At 41.8% G+C, this 24,575-nt stretch overlaps 1 protein-coding gene across 3 annotated transcripts in view; it reads right to left on the bottom strand.

Moving 5' to 3' along the window:
* The window catches only part of cpvl (carboxypeptidase vitellogenic like), a 76,548-nt gene that overhangs the window by 28,576 nt on the left and 23,397 nt on the right, over positions 1-24,575 (bottom strand). For all 3 annotated transcript variants that reach the window (XM_072283193.1, XM_072283195.1, XM_072283194.1), the window contains 6 exons: positions 19,317-19,396; positions 15,465-15,531; positions 11,302-11,424; positions 10,890-11,021; positions 6,778-6,876; positions 1,837-2,010 (listed from right to left, as the gene is read on the bottom strand). In XM_072283193.1, the coding sequence (XP_072139294.1) occupies positions 1,837-2,010; positions 6,778-6,876; positions 10,890-11,021; positions 11,302-11,424; positions 15,465-15,531; positions 19,317-19,396 (675 nt within the window). The remainder of the gene's footprint in view (positions 1-1,836; positions 2,011-6,777; positions 6,877-10,889; positions 11,022-11,301; positions 11,425-15,464; positions 15,532-19,316; positions 19,397-24,575) is intronic.

The raw sequence follows: 24,575 nt of genomic DNA, 5'->3' as shown, positions 1-24,575 counted from the left end.
CTTGAATCAGAGGAGATAACTCCACTCAACATAACTCACCCCAATGCTGAACTGCTCCCACATCCTATGGACTTACCTTCAGAAACCCCTTATCTCATTATTTGGTATTTACTACTTATTTATTTATTAGTTAGTTTGTTTTTGTGTTTCTTTGTAGTTTCTGTGAAAGCCTGCAAGAAAATGAATCTCAGGGTTGTATGTACTTTGATTACAAATATACTTGGAACTTTGAATAAACGGTGCTTGGAATCACTGGAGTTGTCAGCAGTGGAGCTGACACCATTGAAGACGATGATGATATCTCTGATCATAATCATCCTCTTTACATCACCGCCTGTAACTACAACTCCACCTGACCCTCATACACACTCACAGACCACTTTATTAGGTAACTCCTGTACACCTGCTCATTAATGCAAATATCCAATCAGTCAATCATGTGACAGCAGTTCAATATATGAAAACATGCAGACATGGTCAAAAGGTCCAGTTGTTGTTCAGACCAAACATCAGAATGGGGAAGAAATGTGATCTAACAGACTCTCAGAATCTCAGTATCTCAGAAAATGCTGATTTCCTGGGATTTTCATGCACACCAGTCTCCAGAGTTTATGGAGAATGGTGAAAAAAATAAGAAAAAAAATCCAGTGAGCAGCAGGTCTGTGGGCAAAAATGCCTTGTTAATGAGAGACATCAGAAGAGAATGGCCAGACCGGTTCAAACTGACAGGAAGGCGACAATAGCCCAAATAACCATGCGTTACAATAGTGGTGTGCAGAAGAGCATCTCTGAACACACAGCACATTGAACTTTGACAAGAGAACAGAGTTGGAATTACACTCTGTGGCCACTTCATAAGGTACCCACTGTTGACTCGTAATCTTCTGCTGCTGTAGCCCATCCATTTCGATCTCCATAATATCCAGAGGGGACCGTTACAAGAGGGGAGAGATTTCAAAGAGAATTTTGAAACATCTTGGCATAGAGGGTCAAGAGAACCTGGAATGAGCTGCCCGAGGAAGTGGTTGAAGCAGGCACAATTCCAGCATTTGAGAGGCATTTGCGTTGGTACATGGAGGGAAGGGACTTGAAAGGTATTAGGCTGAAATGCGGGCAATGGGGATTAGCTGGGAGGAAGCCGTGGGTGGCATGGACCAGTTAGGCTGGAGGACCTGCTCCCTGCTGCGTTACTCTAGATCTCCATATCAAAATTCATATCAATGAAATTGATTAGACCATCATGGGTAAAACTATCCTCACCATTGAGAGCATCTACATGAAACACTGTCACAGGAAAGTAGCATCCATCATCAGAGACCCCCAACACCCAAGGACATGCTCTCTTCTTGCTGCTGTCATCAGGAAGAAGGTACAGGAGATGCAGGATCTACAACAGTAGGTTCAGGAACAGTTATACTCTTCAACCATCAGGCTCTTGAACCAAAGGGAATAACTTCTCTCAACTTCACTTGCCCATCACTAAAATGTTCCCACCACCAATGGACTCACTTTCAAGGACTCTTTATCTCATATTCTCGATATTTATTGCTTGCTTATTTACTTATCTAGTTATCTATTTACTTATTACTACTACTTTCATTTTGTATTTGTACATTTTGTTGTCTCCTGCACATTGGTTGAACGCCCAAGTTGGGGCAATCTTTCATCAATTCTGTTATGGTTATTGTCCTATAGATTTATTGAGTATGCGCGCAAGAAAATGAATCTCATGGTTATATATGGTAACCTATATGTACTTTGATTTTAAAATATACTTCAAACTTGAACCAAATATTTGTTAAATTGACATCTTACCTACAAAAAAGATCTTCTTACCCTGTAATTATTCATTAATACGGTCACCCATGGCTTTACAGATTGCATAATATCTTCCATCAGATGCTTTTCCACCTCTGAACCATTGTGGAAGGTCAGATTCCCCACATGAATGGATTTCCTCACTTCTGGCTGTGATAGGAAAACGGTAAAGTAATCTTGATCCATTGGCTCCTGTTAGAAGTAAATCATGAATCACGGATCAACTTTATTCACGATACACATAAATAAGTATCAGGAATTTGTTGTGTGTTAGTCAGGGCATGACATGCAACAATAAACAACATTCAACAATTATAAAGAATTATATAAAAAAATAAAGTCAAATGTTAAAGCACAAACATGGAATAAAATGTGCATAAATACATAAATACCAGTATAAATTTACATTGTAAACACCATTATAAAAAATGGTTTAGTGTTTACAGTGCAATGACAGGGGTAATGGATATCTTGATGAAACAATGATTTTTGAACATTATTTACAATAAGTTGGCCAAAAATTGCAGGCCAACTTTTATCGATGTGTGATAGAGACCATACTGGCATATGGAATGACAGTGTGGTACCCTAGCTGCAGCAAGTCAAATCACAAAGCACTTAGATGGTTTAGCCATCATTGGGACTGAACTACCAGACCTGGAGACAGTCTACAACTCTTGATGCCTGCAGTGCACTTGTGGCATCATTAAAGATCCATCCCATCTCTGAGCTTCTGGCACTGCTCAACCTTCCTATATCACCCCCACCACTGTCCCAAATCTTCCTAGTTCTCTCAAGTTTTCACTGTCTGGTTTCTTCCAGTTTCCTTAGCAACAATTAGAGGGCTATTAAAACAAAAACTTCACACCATCTTGAAAGTTTCTTTTTCCCAGGCAGATAATCCAATCAACCATTCTAATGAACCTCCACCCATCTTCATCTATCTATTACCCCTGTCACTGCACTGTAAACACTTTAAACCACATTTTCTAATTGTTAGCAACACACACAAAATGTTGGAGGAACTCAGCAGGTCAGGCAGCATCTATGCAAATTAATAAAGAGTCGTTGTTTTGGGCCAAGACCCTTCATCAGAACACAAGGAGGGTCTTGGCCCAAAATGTCGACTCTTTATTCCTCTCCATAGATGCTGCCTGAGCTGCTGAGTCTTTCCAGCATTTTGTGTGCATTGCTTTGGATTTCCAGCATCTGCAGATTTTCTTGTGTTTATGATTTTATAATGCTGTTTATATTGTAAATACATGCTGGTATTTATGTACTTATGCATATTTTATTCCATAGCCCTGCTTTAAACTCAAAGCTTATTGTTTATACAAGTCTTATAACTGTTGAAAGTTGTTTTTGTTGCATGTCACGCCAATGCACTACAGCAAATGTATTATTTTTTATTTAATGTGATACGGCGCAGAATAGGCACTTCCGCCCTTCCAGCCAGGCTGCTTAGCAACCCCCCGATTTAACCTTAGCCTAATCACAGGACAATTTACAACTGGTATGCCTTTGGCCCGTGGATGGAAACTGGAGCTCCAGAGGAAACCCATGGTGGGAAAACATATAAGTTCCTTATAGACAGCGGCGGGAATTGAATCGGATCACTGGTACCGTAAAGCATTGTGCAAACCACTTTGCAACAGTGCCATCCAATTCCTAATGCATGTAAACTGCAAATAAAATTGATCCTCGTCCTTGATTCTGACCATATCCGCATCTCTTTATTCACCAGTCTGCAACTCCATTTGACTTGAGTGTTGCATCTCTTGCGAGAGATCGATTAGTAATCACAGAAAGTACACAAGGTAAAAGTATTTTGACTTTAACAACCAGTGATCATTTTTGCAATATCTTCCAAACACAATTTCTTGTAATAACACTAAGTGCAATTACTCCACCTGTCAACAGTACTTTGCGTCAGACAGTATGTCATTTATCTGGCCTCAGAATTAGAATTGGAGTTGGTTTATTATTGTCACTGTACCAAGATACTGTGAAAAGCTTGTCTTGCATATTGTTCATACAGATCAAATCATTACACAGTGCAATGAAGTAAAATAATAAAAATGAAGATCAAGGTGTAACAACTACACAGAAAGTTCAGAGCCAGTAAACAACACAGTGCAAGATCAGAATGAGGTAGATTCTGAGGTTAAGAGCCTTTCTGATAGTATGGAACCATTCAAGAATCTGATAACACTGAGACAGAACCTGTTCTTGAGCCAGGTGATATGTGCTTTCAAACGTTTGATTTTCACCCTGATGGGAGAGAGGAGAAGAGAGAATGTCTAGGGAGGGCGAGGTCTTTGATTATGCTGGCTGCTTTATTGAGGCAGCAAGAAGTGAAGCAGAACTCCCTTGTGAACAGCATGTAATTGCTTTAGAATAGATGTACCAATTAGTCTCATGATACCAGTGTCACACATTTCCGTCTGGGTAGCCACCAAGTGGATGGCATGAACATTGATTTCTCAAACTTCCAGTTATTTCTTCCCCTTCCCCTCTTTTTCTCCCCCATTCTCCACTCTAGCTCCCTTTTCACCTGCCCAGCTCCCTCCTCTGGTGCCCCTCCTCCTTCCCTTTCAACTGTCCTCCTTCTCCATCCCTCTATGTCTCCCATCCATCACGTCGCAGCTTTCTACTTCATTTCCCCCTGCTCCAACCACTCACCGTCCCCCTCATCTTTGGCCCAACAAGTCCACGTTGAAAACAGTACCCACCCAGCTGGTCCAAGTTTTCTGTGTTTGACCCTCATCCCTCTAAGCCCTGTCCCTCCATATGCTTGTTAAAAGATGCTGTTGTACCATTTCATCTGGTCATCATCATTATTTATGTGCTGTGTTGGTTGATGTGGGCAATAATGGTCCTTCCATAACCATGATTGTACAGAAGTAGCTTGCCATCGCTTTCTTCTGGGCAATATCTTTATAAGACAAGTGATGCTAGCCATTATCAATATTCTTCAAAGATTGTCTGCCTGGCATCAGTATTGCATAACCAGGACGTGATATGCATCACCCGCTCATGTAACCATCCACCACCTGCCCCCATGGCTTCAAGTCACCCTGATCAGGGGGAGGGGGTCTAAACAGGTGCTACACCTCACCCACGGATGACCTGCATGCTAGTGGAAGGAAGGAAGGAACACCTTACATCCCCTTTGGTAAGGCACATCTCCACCCTACCACCCAATTTTTCTGGTAGCTCATCCATACTTTTTCCCCTCAGAGTAATAATATTGCAGAAGAATTGTTAAAGTTAACAGTAGCTTGCTCAGTGTAATATGTTGTGTGTATCAACGTCCACTCTGATTTCTAACTATTGTTCCCCAAACCCATCACAGTTTGTGGTCTTCAAGAGATGAAAACTAAACTTGTCAACATGAGAAGAAAAAAGAACTGGAAGGAAGAACCTTGAGATATTTCAACAACTACCATCAGCTCAGTCTGAAATGGGCATTAATGTTCTTGAGCAAATGAGATCCAGAGAAACAGGCTTCAAGGATATTTTTTCCCCATTATTTTATAGCCGCGGAGGTGGCTATTCATCCACAAGATGAATTTGCCTGCCTACTTTTTCAGCCTGGGAATAATAACAGCATTTAAAAGATATTTGGATAGGCGCATGGATAGGAGGGGGTTAGAGGCAAATGGGATGAGCTTATTGGGCACCATGGTCAGCATGGACAAGCTGGGCTGCAGGGCCCGTCTCCATCCTATATTACTCTAGAGGAGGGTGGGGGGGGAGTAGAAATGGAGGCAATCCTTTCTTTGCCCCGGTGCATTAACTTCAATCTCACTCAAGAGGATCAGAATCAGGTTTATTATCACTGGCATATGTCGTGACATTTGTTAACTTAGTAGCAGCAGTAAAATGCAATATTGTACATGATAAATATGAAAAAACTTAATTACAGTAAATGTATTGTATATTTACATTTACTAAGTAGTGCAAAAACAGAAATAAAATATAGTGAGGTAGTGTTCATGGGTTCAGTATCCATTCAGAAATTGGATGGCAGAGGGGAAGAAGCTGTTTGTAAAACATCGAGTGTGTGCCACCAGGCTCCTGTACCTCCTTCCTGATGGTAGCAATGAGATGAAGGCATGTCCTGGGAGTTGGGGGTCCTTAATGATGGACCCCCATCGAACGTTACAGATAGGAATTAGATACCAGCAAACAATTGTTACCATTATCTGTTCATGTGAAAGGTAATCAATTTGTGCTTTAAACTCGACAGTTTAGCTAAAAATGTGAACGGAAAGTTATAATATTGGCAGGTTAAAGAGAGATAGATATTCAGTTGTGTCAAAATATTAATAGAATTTTTTTAAAAAAATGATTAGAAGGAGGAATTAAAACCAGGTTGCTTTTTTTTTTAAAAAGTATCAGTTAACAAAAAGTGATGTTAACACTTGGCTGAAATGGCAGCTGGATGTATTTATTTATGAGCGACAGCATGGAACATACCCTTTGAGCCACGCCACCCAGCAATCCCCCAATTTAATCCTAGCCTAGTCATGGAACAATTTATAATGACATATTATCCTACTAATCGGTATGTCTTTGGACTGTGGGAGGAAACCCAGAGGAAACTCATGTGGTCACGGGGAGAATGTACAAACTCCTTACAGAAAGCAGCAGGAATTGAACCCAGGTTGCTAAACACTACGCTACCAGCTCAAGAAAAGTATGTTGAAATGTGAGTTGGAGTTGAAAATGCATCAGAAAAGCTCACACTTGAGTAATTGCTCTAATTTGGTGGCTGTGCATAGATTATAGAATCACAGAATCATTACAATGCAGGTGATTACAATTCAGCCCACTGAATCCATGCCAGCAGCTTGTAGAGCAAATCCTTCAAATGTTGTTCTCCTTGAATTCTCTGAACTCAATACTCCATGACTCATAAAGCTGTGGGAATGCTTTCAGATTCCAGTCACTCACCGTACACTGGAGGAAGTTGAAGTAGTTGGAACATCCGGTGACATTCTCAAAAAAGGATGGATATTCAATCAGGTCACCATTCAACATGGCATCAAAAACCTAAAGAAATAAATGAAGAAAACATGGAATATGAAGACACAGATGTTATCAATTTTTAAAATTATTATTATTTTGTTGTTGGGTTTTCTCTCTGTAGTTTTTTGTAGAAATGCCTAAAAAATTTTTTTAAATAAAATAAAATACTTATTAATATTGTATGTCTAAAGTAGAACTGAAGAAGATTAAATACATGGAGCCCTGAAATCAGGATATTGCCAAACTGCAAAACAGGTAGGCAGGGTTCTCAATTGCTAAGGTTATTCATTGATTTTTCCCAGAAACTCTTGCAATGATGGCTGAAAAAAACTTCAGGGCATATATAAACACACACAAGACAATGGAGGAACTTAGCAGGTCAGTCAAGAAGGAATAAAGAGTCAACATTTCAGGCCAAGACCCTTCATCATGTTGACTTTTTAATTCCTCTCCATAGATGCTGCCTAGCCTGCTGAGTTCCTCCAGCATTTTATGTGCGTTTCTCTGGATTCCAGCATCTACAGAACCTCTTGTGTTCATGCCACTTAGGATACCTTAGCACTTTCAAATTTGTGAAGTAGATTACACTTCCTTGGGGTCTTATTCTACCTGAAGTACACTAACCCCTGGAATGGCAGCACTACACTTAGAATGAATTGTAGAATCTCAGTATGGCTCTTTAAACAAATTAATTCCTGTCAAAATCTGGTAAGGTACACTCAGTGGCCACTTTATTAGGTACTCCTGCTCATTAATGCAAATATCTAATTGGTCAATCATGTGGCAGCAGCTTGATATATTAAAGCATGCAGACATGGCCAAGAAGTTCATTTGTTGTTCAGACCAAACATCAGGATAGCGAAGGAATGTGATCTAAGTGACTTTGTTCCATGGAATGAATGTTGGTGCCAGGCGCAGTGTTTTGTGTATCTCAGAAACTGCTGATTTCCTGGGGTATTCTCACAGTACAGTTTCTAGAGTTTAAAGAGAATGGTGCAAAAAACGAAAACATTCAGTGAACGGCATTTCTGTGCATGAAGATGCCTTGTTAATGGGAGAGGTCGTGGAGAATGGTTGGACTGCTTCAAGGTGACAGGAAGGCAACAGTAACGCAAGTAACCACATGTTGCAACAGTGGCATGCAGAACAGCATCTCTAAACGCAAAACAGGCCAAACTTTGAAGTTATTGACTCTGGGGATCTCCCATCCACTGCCATCATAATTCCCTCATCCTGCACCTAACATTTCCACCCCCTACCCGAGGTTCATAAACTTGCCTGTCCAGGTTGATCCGTTGTTTCTGCACCACCGAACTCATGTATATCTGCGTACCCCGACTCAGTTTTATTCCCTCTGGTTCAATCCCTTCCTACCAACATTCGTGACACTTCACATGCTCTTGATCTTTTCAATGATTTCGAGTTCCCTGGCTCCGATCACCTTACTTGCACAAAGGATGTCCAGTCCCTATGCACCTCCATTCCCCCATCAGGAAGTCCTCAAAACTCTCAGTTTCTTTCTGGACACCAAACCCAGCAGGTTCTCCTCCACCGCCACTCTCCTCCGTCTGGTGGAACTGGTCCTCACGCTCAGTAATTTCTCCTTTGGTTCCTCCCACTTCCTTCAAACAAAAGGTGTAGCCATGGGTACTTGCCTGGGTCCCAGATATGTCTGTCTTTTTCTCAGCTATGTGGAAGAATCTATGGTCCAAGCCTACACTGGTATCACTCCCCAATTTTTCCTATGTCACATCGATGACTGCATTGCTGTGCTTCCTGCATCCATGCGGAGCTTGCCAACTTCATCAACTTCGCCTCCAACTTCCACCCTGTCCTCAAACTTACCTGGTCCATCTCCCTCCCCTTTCTCAATCTCTCTGTCTCTGGTGACAGCTTATCTACTGATATCTTTTATAAACCCATTGATTCTCACAGCCACCTGGACTATACTCTTTCTTACCCACCCCCCCCCCCGTTACTTGTACACATGCCATCCCCTTCCCCCAAATCCTCTGCCTCATCTGCTCTCAGAATGAGGCTTTTCATTCCAGAACTAAGGAGATGTCCTCCTTCTTCAAAGAAAGGGGCTTCCCTTCCTCCACCATCAGCACTGCCCTCAATGCATCTCTTCCCTTTCTTACACACCTTCCCTCATCCCATCCTCCCACTGCCCCACCAGGGACAGGGTTCCTCTTGTCCTCACCCACCACCCCACTAGCACCCACATCCAGCAAACAATTCTCCATAACTTCCGCCATCTCCAATGGGATCCCACCACCAAGCACATCTTCCCCTCCTCCCCACTTTCTGCTTTCCACAGGACTTACAGCTCCCTACACGAATTCCTTGTCCATTCATCCCTCCCCACTGATATCCCTCCTGATAATCTTGCAAGCAGAACAAGTGCTACACCTGCCCCTAAACCTCCTCCCTCACTACCATTCAGGGCCCCAAACACTCCTTCCAGATGAGGCGGCACTTCACATGTGAGTCTGTTGGGGTCATCTACTGTCTCCTGTGCTCCCATACATTGGTGAGACCTGACATAGATTGGGAGAACGCTTCGCCCAGCGCCTACGCTTGGTCTGCTAGAAGAAGCAGGATCAGCCAGTGGCCACCCACTTTAATTACACTTCCCATTCCCATTCCAACATGTCAGTCCACAGCCTCCTCTACTGCTGCGATGAGGCCACTCTCAGGTTGGAGGAGCACCACCTTATATTCCATCTGGTTAGCCTCCAACCTGATGGAATGAACATCGATTTCTTGAACCTCTGGTAGTGGCACCACCCCCCCCCCCACCATTTCCATTTCCCTCTCTCACCTTATCTCCTTACCTGTCCAACACCTCCCTCTGGTGCTCCTCCCCCTTTTCTTTCTTCCTTGGCCTTCTGTCCTCTCCTATCAGATTCCCCTTTCTCCAGCCCTTTATCTCTTTCACCAATTGACTTCCCCCCCACCCCTCTCCTGGTTTCACCCATCATCTCATCATCTTCTACTTTGGGTTTCTTCCTCCCCCCCCCCCACCCCACCTTCTTACTCTGATCTCATCTTTTTTTCTCCAGTCCTGATGAAGGGTCTTGGCCTGAAAATTCAACTGGTTACTCTTTTCTATAGTTGCTGCCTGGCCTGCTGAGTTCCTCCAGCATTTTGTGTGTGTTGCTTGGATTTCCAGTGTCTGCAGATTTTCTCGTTTGTGATTGAGCCTTGAAGTGGACGGGTTACAGCGTCAGAAGACCACAAACATACACTCAGTGGCCACTTTATTAGGTACATCAAATATTGAAAGACCTTGATATAGTGGACTTAGAGAGGCTGTTTCCAATAGTAAGGGAGTCTAGGACCTGAAATCTCAAATTACAAGGACATGCCTTTACAACAGAGATGAAGAGGAATTTCTTTAGACAGAATGTGGTGAATCTGGGGAATTCATTGCTACAGAAGGCTGTGACGGCCAAGTCACCAAGTATGTTTAAAGTAGAGGTTAATAGGTTCTTGATTAGTAAAGGCATTAAAGATTATGGAGAGAAGGGAAAAAATGGAGTTGAAAGGGATAATAAATCAACTATGATGGAATGTCAGAGCAGACTCAATGGGCCAATTGGCCTAATTCTGCTTTGTGTCTTATGGTCTAAATTATTGCAGCTTCAGCATAAACACTGGGAAGTTTTTTAAAAAATGCATATTTTCTGTTAAAAACTCACACCACTAGATTACAACACTATTGTGTTCCTTAAACTTCTCACTTGTTACCTGCTCACTGATTCAGTGTCAAATTTGAATGAGGACAGAAAGGTGGTACTTGGTACACCAAAGTATAATTCAGCGTTGTTCTTGTTGGTAAACACAGATTACCTTAAATTTAGGGGAAGTTTTGGAGCAGTAGAGAGCTCATTAGAATGCCATGACGATGATTATTTTTAAACAGATCTAGCCATCAAGCAAAAAACTTCTGACCTCCCATAATGCCTTCCCCGACCCCTGTGCAACTCAGATGTTTCCAATTTGAGGGCCGCGACCAAGCTCCTGGTACATACATCAAAGGCTTCCACCCATTTCTTCTTCTGGATGTAACGCATTGCTATGTCTGTTTGCTGCTGGATGTACCGCTTTTGACTCCGATCGACAATCCCGATCTGATACATGAACTCCGCATAACCACCTAACATCTGTGTAACAGACACACAACAAAGGAGGGAGCTTTGTCACTTTACAAAAACTCAACTTCAGAAAGTACAAGAGTGATATTTCAAAGTCAAAGGCTGCAGTCAGCGTGGTCAGCAAGGTATAATTTAAACCAATTGAGCCGGTACTGGCCGGATGAACATATGGTAAAGATTAGCATCTTAAAGTTATGAGGAAGTTGACTGAAAACCAACTTCCTTTTATCAGGATAAAAACTAAATTGTAATTCAAGTATGCTGCTTAATTTACAACAAAACCACTTACTACTTCAGGATCGCAGAGCCCATCTCCAATGGCTATTCCCTTGAAGTTGATCTTTACTTTGGCTGTTGGGTTGTTGATATGAATATAGTGACCAATTGCGGGCACATATTTTCCAGCGTAGGACTAAAAATGTACACATATTGAAAAATACACGTAAATAACTTTAGAAAAAATTCCCATTACATTCACGATCCTGGATTTTGTTCACTGGTGTTACTAATTCCCTATATAGCCTTATAAAATTAATGCAATTTAAAGGAAGTCAAAATGGATTCCATATTTTAAATCTTTTTTATGATATGGTAGAAAACAAGAAAGAGATAAAGAAAATATTAGCTTTATTTGTCACACGTCTGTTTTCTGAATGAACATTGAACCCATGAACACCACCTCAATAATTTTTATAAAAATTTATTTTCTGTTCTTTGCACTAGCTATGTTAACTTAACTGTTTAATATACATGCTTGAGAAACCAGTCCTGATGAAGAATCTCGGCCCAAAACATTGACTGTTTACTCTTTTCCATAGATGGCCTGCTGAGCTCATCCAGCATTTTGTGTGTATTACTAATATACATACTTACTGTAGTACAGCTTTTTCCTCTATATTTATAATATTGCTTCGTACAAGTTTCATGATATATGCCGGTGATATTAAACCTGATCTGCTCAAGAGGACCACAACCTTGTTGTAGGGTTTGGAGGCCTACGTACCTCAATGACCTGGAGAGCTATGCTGGCTGGAGTCAGGGCTTTATGCTTTGGTTCTTGGTGGGGTCACCCATGCCAAACAGGTCAAAGGGTAGAGGCCAGAATAAGAGTGCTCCATCAGACCACTAGGTCCAGGGGATCAGCTCAGGGCTAACAACCCTGACTGGTAAAGCAAAATTGTTACGGAAATGGCAATGAAGAATCCTTCTACATGCGAGTGCGGTGGTATTCCTGAGTCTCCACCCAGGACTCACGTGAATGACAGCAGTGAAAACTGAGAGGAGGGTACTGACATGATGAAGGAAGCCCTGAACACAACCAGAGATGGAGGACCGTCATTGCTGCACTAAACACCAGCAGCGTAAAAGGCACTAAGACATAGACATAGATATAGACATACTTTATTGATCCCGAGGGAAACTGGGTTTCGTTAAAGCTGCACCAACCAAGAGTAGAGCATAAATATAGCAATACAAAAACCACAAGCAATCAAACACAATATGCAAACTATGCCAGATGGAAATAAGTCCAGGACCAGTCTATTGGCTCAGGGTGTCTGACCCTCCACGGGAGGAGCTGCAAAGTTCGATGGCCACAGGCAGGAACAACCTCCCATGACGCCCAGTGTTGTATCTCGGTGGAATATGGCCAGAGTCCAACAGCAAAAAGTTCGATATCCGGTCTACAAACACGTTCCTCAATCGTAATATGACCAGGATTGCACCATGCATTGTTAGTAAGTAACTAAGTTATCACAGATACATTGAAACATCAAAACATACAGTGAAATCAGTCCTTTATGTCAAAGACTGACATCCAAGGATATGCTGGATGCAGCCCCGCAAATGTCGCCAGCATGTCCACATCTCACTAACCCTAACTTGTGTGACTTTGGAATGTGGGAGGAAATCGGAGCACCTGGAGGAAACCGCGTGGTCACGGGGAGGGTGTGGGGGTAATGTACAAACTCCTTACGACTGAAAGGTGTGACTACAACAGAAGTAATGTGCACCGTTCTAGTCAAGCAGCAAAGGACAGATATCAAGTTGTAGCTGTCAACTGGTCTGGCAGTGGGCATGGAGACATTTTTATGGATATCAGAACATCAATTTCATAAAGTCATAGAGCAATACAGACTCTTCAGCCCACAAAATCCATGCTAACCATCACACTAATTCTGTTTTTAATATACAGTACTGAGCAAAGGTTTTAGTCACATATGTATAGCTAGGGTACTATACTGGGTCCTGCACAGGACGGTATTTGTCAACATGGCGCACAGAGTAAGTTTTGTAACTCTGGCTGAAGCAAAGGATGTTGGGAATGGTGAGGGTGAAGAGCTGTGGGAGGTGGCAGAGGAGGAGTGCTGGGCCAGGGGGGGCATACACTCCCAGCACTGAGACATCAGGCAAAGTCATTTGATTCCAAACAATCGGTTTATTGATCATTAAAGAATGTCTCCCTGGTGCTTCCTGCTCCCTCCCCTCTCCCTTCTCCTTTTCCCAACCATGATTTCACTCAGCCCTGCCCCCTTCCCACTCTCAGTACACAATAAAGACCCATATCGGAGTCAGGTTTATCATCACTCACATGTCATGGTTCTTTTTTGCGGCAGCAGTACAGTGCAATACATAAAATTCCTACAGTACTGTGCAAAAGTCTTAGGCACCCTGACTATATACATACACACATATATGTATACACACATATATATAATATATATATACACACACACACACACACACACACACACACACATATGTATATATATATACACACACACAATATAAGAACATAAGACCAAAAGACAAAGGAGCAGAAGGCGGCCATTTGGTCCATCGAGTCTGCTCCGCCATTTTATCATGAGTTGATCCATTCTCCCATTTAGTCCCACTCCCCCGCCTTCTCATCATAACCCTTGATGCCCTGGCTACTCAGATACCTATCAATCTCTGCCTTAAATACACCCAATGACTTGGCCTCCACAGCCACCTGTGGCAACAAATTCCATAGATTGACCACCCTCTGACTAAAAAAATTTCTTCGCATCTCGGTTCTGAATGGGCGCCCTTCAATCTTTAAGTCATGCCTTCTCGTACTAGACTCCCCCACCACAGAAAACAACTTTGCCACATCCACTCTATCCATGCCTTTCAACATTCGAAATGTTTCTACGAGGTCCCCCTCATTCTTCTAAACTCCAAGGAGTACAGTCCAAGAGCAGACAAACGTTCCTCATATGTTAACCCTCTCATTCCCGGAATCATTCTAGTGAAACTTCTCTGAACCCTCTCCAACATCAGCACATCCTTTTTTAAACAAGGAGCCCAAAGCTGCACACAGTACTCCAAGTGAGGTCTTACCAGTGCCTTATTGAGCCTATATAATATCACTGTCATTTTCCCCATGCTATGGATGACTAAAATTAGAGGATATAGATTTAAAGTGAGAGGGCAAGAATTAAAGTGACCAGAAGGACAACCTTTACACAGGATGGTGGGTCCACGAGGGGGAAGCTTTTCACATAGAGGTGGCAGGTGTATGGAACCAGCTGCCAGAGGAAGTAGAAAAGATGGGTACAAGTACGCAGAATCGGAATCAGGTTTAATGTCACTAGCATCTGTCACAATATCTGTTATTTTGCAGCAGTGCTACAGTGCAATACCTTAAAAATACTATAAACTATAGCAAGAAATGTACACTGTATATACATACACATACCTACCCACACATGCATATACATACACACCCACACATTCACAAACACATAGGTACATATACACACATACACACACACATAATTAAATTAAATATATAGTGCAAAAACAATATTGAGGTAGTGTCCATAGGCTGATTGATTGTTCAGAAATCTGATGGCAGAAGGAAAGAAGCTGTTCCTAACACGTTCTTAACAGGTACAGAGATAGTTGGGGTTTTAAAGGATATGCAGGCAAATGGGACTAGTTTGGATGGACACCTGGGTTGTCATGCACAAATTGGGCTGAAGAGCTGATATCACTATGGCACTAACTCTACAACTCTAACGTAATACTTAGCGTTACAGAAGCACAGATTGTAAAGATTTCAATAAAATTAATGATTAATTTTAACGAACAAAATCGACTCATACAGGAAGTCAATTTCTATACCTTTTGTAATAATGTATCTCACAATGCACCAGATGATGCATTAAAATTACAATAACAGACTACAAAGACAGTAGTTTGTGACCACCATTTATGACCATCATAAACCTGCTTCTTGTACCCCATCATGAAAAAAGAGAACCAAAGAGAAAAAAATCATTATAACATTTCTAAAATATGCTTGCATGTTCTAAATTATTACTTTTGAATTTCATTTTAAAAGCAATAAATATCACAGACTTTGATTTTAAGAACATAGTCAAAACCAAGCAAATTTTAGGATGCAAAAATATTAGGATTACCCACCTCTCCTGCAGCATAGAAATCATTCTTCTGATAGTCATTGAATATCTGAAAAAACTGGATAAGGGCACTGCAAAGAAAGAAAGGATCCATTTTTATTTAGCTTATAGCTTGACACTGTTAATAGCAAATCTTGCCCATAACATTTCATGAGCAAGCACAGACCCTTGATATGGTGGGAGAGCAATGAAATTCTGTTTCATATTCGAGACAGAATAGTTCACCATCAAGGACATCTTCAAAAGGTGGTGCTTCAAAAAGGCAGTACCCATCATTAAGGACCCCCACTGCCTGGGACATGCTCTCTTCTCATTGTTACCATCAGGAAGGAGGTACAGGAGCCCGAAGACACAAACTCAACATTTTAGGAACAGCTTCCTCCCTTCCGAACAGACAATGAATCCATGAACATTACCTCACTATTTTTGCACTACCTATTTAACTTATAAAATATATTCTGATCATAATTTATACTGTATTTATTGCACTGTTCAAAACAACAAATTTTGTGACAAACGTCAGTGATAATAAACCCGATTCTGATTGGTGAAAATAGTTGCCAGCTAACAGAGGACAGCCATCCAGTTTTTTTTTGTGCATACATAAAAAGTTGGTTTCTAACAATTATAACTAATATAACTTGCTGAAATAAAAACAGAGGATGCTGGAAATACCCTGCAGGTCAGGGTGCCTCTGTGGAAAGAGAAACAGGAATAATGTTGAAGGGCCAAACCTCAAATCAGATCTCCTCAACCTTAAATTTTAGCTCTGTTTCTCTCCCTATAACTGCTGCTCAACCTGCTGAGCATTTTCAGCAATTTTTGTTTTACTTTAGATCAGTGGTTTCCCACCCTTTTAATGCCATGGACCAATACTATTAAGCAGGGGTCTATCAACCCCTGCGTTGGGAACCTCTTCTTTAGACGTCCAGTATCTGCAGTTTTTTTTTAAACTTTCATTAATTTGTTAAAATTCCTACTCATATTTTATTTTATTTATGTAGAGATACAGCACAGTAACAGGCCCTTACATAAGAACAGAAGAAATAGGAGGAGTCGGCCGTCTAGCCCATCCATCCAGCCTGCTCCGCCATTCAATAAGATCATGGCTGATTTGGCCATGGACTCATCTCCACCTACCTGCCTTTTCCCCATAACCCTTAATTTCCCTACTATGCAAAAATGTATTCAACCTTGTCTTAAATTTATTTACTGAGGTAGCCTCCACTGCTTCATTGGGCAGAGAATTCCACAGATTCACCGTTCTCTGGGAAAAGCAGTTCCTCCTCATCTCCATCCTAAATCTACTCCCCAAATCTTGAGGCTATGCCTCCTAGTCTCACCTAGCAGTGGAAACAACTTTCCTGCCTCTGTCTTATCTATCCTTTTCATAATTTTATATGTTTCTATAAGCTCTCCTCTCATTCTTCTGAATTCCGTGAGTACAGTCCCAGGTGACTCAATCTCTCCTCATAGTCTAACCCTACCCCACACCCCCCTCCAATCTCTGGAATCAACCTCCTCTGCACCGCCTCCAAAGCCAGTATATCTTTCTTCAAGTAAGGAGACCAGAACTGCACACAGTACTCAGTACTCCAGATGCGGCCTCAGCAGTACCCTGTATAGTTGCAGCATAACCTTCTGGCCCATGCAACCCGAGTACATCCTGGTGATGAACTAACCTGCTGACCAGTGTGTCTTTGGACTGTGAGAGGAAACTGAGCACCTGGAGGAAGCTCACACAGTCACAGGGAGAATGTGCAAACTCCTTACAGACAGTGGTGGAATCGAACCTGGGTTGCTGGCACCGTAATGGTTTTATGCTAACCACTAGCCTCTGTGCCACCCCAGTTGTGTATTTAATCACACACGTCAAGTCAGAATATCAGTAGGGACATGCAGAACATGATAATTGTGTCACTAACATACAAAAAAAATATACCTTTGTCACCAATGAAAGCTGTGAAAGTTTTCATTTCAATCCATTTCATTGTAAAGGCTGTGTGTTGTGCTCCAAAAACATGGGTTAAGGTGTCTCAGAACAAAACTGCCAGAACCAGTCTCAGACATCCCACCCTGCAAAAACTCATTTCAGGGAGGTAGCACCATCAATTTGTGGGAGACTTCCTGGAGAGGTGGGATGTCTGCAATAGAGTAGCTCTTTAGCAGCTGGCCAGCTAGTTTAAATAACGTTAGCTATGCAAACGAACGAATGACACCTGTTAAACTCACTTCAACATGTCTTTCACAGTCTTAACCCACCATGGGCAAAAGAAAAGTCACTGTTGCAAACAGTGCAGCGAGCAACACTGTCATTATTTTGACCCCTATTAGGCAGGGGTACATTTTAGTGTAGTCTGGGGTGACGTATGTTTTATATTTTTTCTGGAACATCTCTCTCTCTCGCTCTCTCTCACTTTCTCTCTCGCTCGCTCTCTCTCACTTTCTTGTTCGCTCTCTCTCACTCTTTCTCTCGCGTGCGCTCTCTCTCGTGGTCGCTCTTGCGCTCTCTCTTGCTTTTCTCTCGCTCGCTCTCAAAAAAATTGATTTCCGTGATATTGTATATAATTTGCAGGCATCAGGGAGCCACTATTAATATGCGGGAGACTCCCGGAAGTTCTGGGAGAGGTGGGATGTCTGCAATCTTTTGTTGGGGAGATCCTGTCTCCATTTTAAGAGTAAACAAAATAATCTGCAGATGCTGGGATCAAAGCAACACTCACAACACACTAGAGGAACTCAGCTGAGTTCCTCCAGCGTGTTGTGAGTGTTGCTCCATTTTATGAGATTGTTTATGAATATGTAATTAATATTGGCTCCTTGTGCAAATGCAATAAAGGCCTCATTCTATCAGGCCTCTATATGGATTTCAAACTAGGCTGAAGCAAGGAAATCAGATTTAATATCACTGCTGGGTCATGAAATTTGTTGTTTCATGACAGCAGTACAGTGCAATACAGACAGTAATAACAAAAATATATAAATTACAATAAGCAACATTTTAAAAAATTAAATAGGCAGTACGAAAAGAAAGGAAAAACATTTTAAATATATATTGAAGTATTGTACATGGGTTCATTGTCCATTCAGAGGGGAAGGAAAGAAGCTGCTCCTAAAACATTGAAGCGTGTCTTCAGGCCCCTGTACCTCTTCAAGAAATCAGCTTCTTGTCCTAAGTATCAACTTCATCTCAGAGAAACAAGTACCGACTTGAAGGATGTGGGAAAAAATGTTCAAGAAAGGAAGAAGGAAATTGGTATACAAGTGAACTTAGATCAAGTGAGCTGGACCCGACTGATTTTTACAGGTAAACTAACTTCCATCAGACCTGGCACTGCTGAAAGAACAATTGAAAACATACTCAGAGAATAGACTAAATACATCCCGACACAGTCAACATTTTGGGCCGAGACCATTCAGCAAGACTGATGAAGGATCTTAGCTGGAAACGTCAACTATTTATTCCCCTTCATAGATACTGTCGTGACCAGCTGAGTTCCACTGGCATTTTGTATGTTTTTCCTCTAGATTTCCAGCATCTGCAGAGCCGCTCGTATTGACAATATGAAATAATACTCATTTGGTCTTGAGAACATAGCTAAATGTCCCATATTCTTCACAAGTGTTATCAAATGTCCCTCTCCATAGATGCTGCCTGACCAGCTCAGTTCTTTCAGCATTTTCTATGTGTTGCTAAGATTTTCGGCATCTGAAGAATCTTGTGTTTATAAACCTTGATATAACTATGAAGAAATTTTGGAGCAGAAATTGATGCCTTCCTAGCTGCATTAAGGGAACAGGGGGAAAAATCCTCTTGGTTGAAGAGTAAATACCTAAATCAATAGAAATGGCTAACCTGTACAAGTCCCTTCCAACGTCATCTTCATTCCGTGCATAACCATCTGTCTTGTCAGTAAAGCTGAAACCAGTGCCAACCTAGTTTCCAGGAAAAATGAAACATTATCTCCACATATACAATCACTGGCCACTTTATTAGGTACACCTGCTCGTTAATGCAAATATCTAATCAGCCAATCATGTGGCAGCAATTCAATGCATAAAAGCATGCAGACATGGTCAAGAGGTTCAGTTGTTGTTCAGATCAGACATCAGAATGGGGAAGAAATGTGATCTAAGTGACTTTGACTGTGGACTAATTGTTGGTGCCAGACAGGGTGGTTTGAGTATCTCAGGAAGTGCTGATCTTCTAGGATTTTCACACACAACAGTCTCTAGAGTTTACAGAGAATGGTGCAAAAAGATAAAAGACATCCATTGAGGAACAGTTCTGTGGACAAAAACGCCTTGTTAATGGGAAAGATCAGAGGAGAATGACCAGATTGCTTCAAGCCGATGGGAAGGTGACATTGACTCAAGTATTAAATATTAGATTTAGGGCTAGCTTTATTGTCGCATGAAGAGGCTGCAGAAGAGGAGTATCAGGATGCTGCCTGGATTAGATGGCATGTGCTATAATGAGAGCTTGGACAAACTTGGGTTGTTTTCTCTGGAGCAGTGGAGGCTGAGAGGAGATCTAATAGAGGTTTATAAGATTATGAGAGGCATAGATAAAGTAGACAGACAGTACCTTTTCCCCCCAAGCTTGAATTGTCTAATAGCAGAGGGCATACATTTGAGGTGAGAGGGTGTAATTTCAAAGGAAATGTGAGGGGCAGGACCACACCCCCCCTACCCCCCGGGGTGGTGGTAGAAGCAGACTTTTAACAGGCATTTAGATAGGCCCATGAACGTAAGGAAAATGGAAGGACATGGACATTGTGTAGGCAGAAGGGACTAGTTTAGTTGGCCATTTGATTGGTCCCGCACAACAGGCCGAAGAGCCTGTTCCTGTGCTGTACTGTTCCATGTTCGAAGTACATTGAAACACTGATCCATTTTGCATCAATGACAACAAGTGTGCCCATCCTTCAGGCACCAACATTGCAGGCCCACAATTTACTGTCACTAACCCCTACGTCTTTTTGGAATGTGGGAGGACACCAAGCAGGCCTAGCAGTATCTATAGACAGGAATAAGGAGTTGATGTTTCGGGGAGGGGTGGTGGAAGAAGTGAGAAGATGTGAGGGGATAGGTAGAACAGGCAAAAGGTCTGAAGAAGAACAAATCTGATAGGAAAGAAGAGTGGACCATGGGAGGTAGGGAAGGAGGAAGGGCACCAGAAGGAGGTGATGGGCAGGTGGGGAGAAATGAAAGGGTAAGAGAGGAGCCAGAATGAGGATCAGAAAAAGAGAGAAGGAAGCAGGGGAAGATTTGTATTAGAAAAAAAAAACCTGATGGAACAATTGGTAACATTCACTGGTGGCATCTGTATACTAATCTCAGCATCGTTTGTAAATTATTTGAACATAGAAATCTACAGCACTTTACAGGCCCCTCGGCCCACAATGTTGTGCCGACCATGTAACCTACTCTGGAAACTGGCCTAGAATTACCCTACCGCATAGCCCTCTACTTTTGTAAGCTCCACGTACTAATCTAGAAGTTTCTTAAATTTACCCTATTGCATCCGCCTCCATCACTGTCACTGGCAGTGCATTCCACTCACCCACCACTCTGTGTGAAAAACTTACCCCTGATATCACCTCTGGACCTACTTCCAAGCACCTTAAAACTATGTCCCCTCATGTTAGCCATTTTAGCCCTGGGAAAAGGCCTCTGTCTATCCACACAATCAATGCCTCTCATCATCTTATACACCTCTATCAGGTCACCTCTCATCCTCTGTTACTCCAAAGAGAAAAGGCCAAGTTTACTGAACCTATTCTCATAAGGCACGCTCTCCAATCTAGGCCACATTTTTGCAGATCTCCTCTGCACTTGCTCTATAGTATCCACATCCTTCCTCTCGTGAGGTGACCAGAACTGGACATAGTACTCCAAGTGGAGTCTGACCAAGGTCTTACATAGCTGTAACAGCTGCCTTCTTTCTCATTTTGTTTTGGGCACATAAATAGTAGCAAGTCACAGCTGAACTAAAAGTGACCTCATTTTTGTCTTGGCAAAAAAAAAGTTTTATATAAAAATAAGGAACAAGTAGTGCAAACAAGCATCAAAATTGGTTATACATTATCACAGCTTTCTGATATAGTAACCCTCAAGCAACGGAGGAAGATGAAGAAAGTGAACCTAGGTCAGGGGGAAACATCTATAAAACTACTTGGTTACTGCAAATAGATTAAATCAGCACTTTAAGTACAACTTCACTTTTGATCTAATTATAGCTAGCCCTTCTGATTTACTATTATATTAACACATTTGAAAGGTTTGTTATTTGGCTTTGACAAGGACAACCACCATTTCAAAATTTAAGTGCTCCAATTAAAAAAAAAGATAATGATGGAAAGCCTCTGGTTATATCCACAAAAGAAGTGTAGAAGTTCAATTTGAATTGTGGAGCCTACAGTCCTTGGCAGAAGTTCAGATATCTTTTTATTTAGTTTATCTGGAGATAGATAAATATAAACCTGTGAAATAACATGTTTGGGCAGATGGGGCTTGTCAGCCGTGGTCAACAGCTCATCGAGAATGTTTTCAAGATCTGAAGCCTCTGCTGTCTTGCAGCTATAGCCACTCATGAGGGAGACTTCGGGAGTACAGTCCCAGGAAATAATGCAGAGCTGCAGTCCCTAAGGCAGTCCTATGTTGAGTTGAATGTTGACTGGCAACTCCAGCGACGCTGCTGTGTCAAACTATGTCAGTCTCTGCTGTTCCTTTGGGTTCATCAGATGCGTGGAGAGGGGGAGCTTGCTACATGGGCAACAGTTTGCTCTCCATACAGCACTGTACTGCTCTGGCTTGCGTATCTAGATAGTTAGGTCGCAACATCCATGACTGAACGTAACCAATGGAGGCCTTAGAAATAACATTTTATATAAACCATACACAAAATGTTGGAGGAATTCAGCAGGCCAGGCAGCACCAATAGAGAGGAATAAATAGTCAACATTTCAGATCTAGATCCTTCATCAGGACTGAAAATGGAAGGGGGAAGAAGCCAGAATAAGGTGGGGGGAGGGGAAGAAGTACATGCTAGAAGGTGATAGGTGGAGAAGGTGGGCAGATGAGGTGGGGGATGAAGTAAGAAGCTGGGATGTGATAGGAGAAAATGGTAAAGGGCTGAAGAAGAAAGAATCTGATAGGAAAGGGGAGTGGACCATAGGACCTATTGCTTGCCTGCTTGTATATCTTCCCCTCCCCCCAATTTCTTATTCTGGCTTCTTCCCTTTTCCTTTCCAGTCCTGATAAAGGGTCTCGGCCAGAAATGTTGAATGTTTATTCATTTCCATAGATGCTGCCTGACCTGCTGAGTTCCTCCAGCATTTTGTGCGTGCTACTCTGGATTTCCAGCATCTTCCAAATTTCTTGGGTTTATAACCATAGATGTGATTGACATTCCCATTTAATATTTTTTATTGTTTAATGGGAACCAATGTGGGCCCATCCATTTTTAGTCGTAATTTGCAACTTTCTCTTTAACTCTAGAGAAAATAATTCTCCATTTCTCTCAGTTATTCTGATCTCTGGCACATTAGTTGATTCAAAAGAAGCCAGAATGAGTGAAAAAAGTCTGTTGAGTCAAAATTTCATTATTTAAAGTTATTAATTATTAGAAACATTTATAATCCTAAAATGTATATCTTGATAGTGAAAAGGCTAAATTTTAGTTCCTGGATCCTTGATTTGCTGATTTGCACATATAATGCCCTGGTTAAGATTTTACTGGTAATGTGCAGACTAGTTCATTTAATGGCTTTCTGTGGGAGCCAGCTGTTCTGCTGGTGGTGTTTGGGTCACCGTTAAAGATAGCGGATTGCGAGGTTCAGCATAGGAATGTCAAGTCAGCCAGAAGGTTCGAGAGAAAGCTGGGTGGAGATGTTTGGTGACGGACAGTGGGGCGAGGGGGTCATGTTGAGTTCTTTTTGTCATGAGATGGAGCGAGAAGCTCAAGATGACTAGCCATAAGATTCGATCCAACTGGAATGCACGAGTCGATAGAATCAAGATGGGCAATTAAACTGGTGATGTGTTGGTACTTCGTGTAAAACAATCACATCCAGCTTTTTGAAAGATCTGAGCTCCAGCCTTGGGCACATTTGACTGTTTTAGTTATAATGGGCCCTTTTGTTTTTTTCTCTTTCTTCTTTAATAATGCTTCGAGTAAGTTGACATTCATAAATATACTTTCTTTACAATTGTATGCAGTGTACGATCTGTTATTTCTTGTCAATGGCTAATTGCAGGGGGGCTGTATTTACACATTATTCACACAGATCGGGGTTCGGGTGGTCGAGACATCCCAACTTCCCGGTTTTGATGGGACCCAAGTCATACTGATCCTAGACATACGGAGTCTGGAAAGGTGGATTCTCACTGCCGAGTCCAGTGGCCGTTTGCAAGGGACTAATGAGTCGCTTCTCCAGAGACACCTGGGAAAAAGGGATTTTTATCCACTCAACAAGGATAAAATCCTTCATCAGTAATTTGCTACACACTTCATCTTACTTATTTTAAAGAAGGCTGCAATATCTGGTGTCATTTGCACCTTCATTACATCCATCATTAGGGACCCCCAGCACCCAGGCCATGCTCTCTTCTCACTGTTGCCATCAGGAAGAAGGTACAGGCACCTCAAGACCACCAGGTTGAGGGACAGTTATTACCTCTCAAATATCAGGCTCTTGAACCAAAGGGGATAACTTCACTCGCCCCATCACTGAACTGTCCCCACAACCTATGGACTCACTTTCAAGGATTTTTCATCTATGTACTTATTTATTCTTTTTCTCTTTTTATATTTGCACAGTTTGTTGTCTTTTGCACATTGGTCTTTGTCTGTCTTGTTGGGTGCGGTCTTGTTTTTTTTTGCATTTACTGTGAATATCCACAAGAAAACAAATCTCAGGTTGGTATATGGTGACATACACATCCTTTGATAACAAATTTACATTGAACTTTGAGCATTTGGACTTTGGAGTGATCCTCAAACTTGGATCTGTGCTTCATTCACTCGTGAAACCATAATATTTAATGCCATTTTGTAATTGTCATAGGTAAAACCAACTTTATGGTATTTATTCTATCTATTGCAATACAA

This window comes from Mobula birostris, chromosome 19 (assembly GCF_030028105.1).
Source record: "Mobula birostris isolate sMobBir1 chromosome 19, sMobBir1.hap1, whole genome shotgun sequence".
NCBI lineage: Eukaryota > Metazoa > Chordata > Chondrichthyes > Myliobatiformes > Myliobatidae > Mobula > Mobula birostris.
This window is presented reverse-complemented; position numbering and strand designations above follow the sequence as displayed.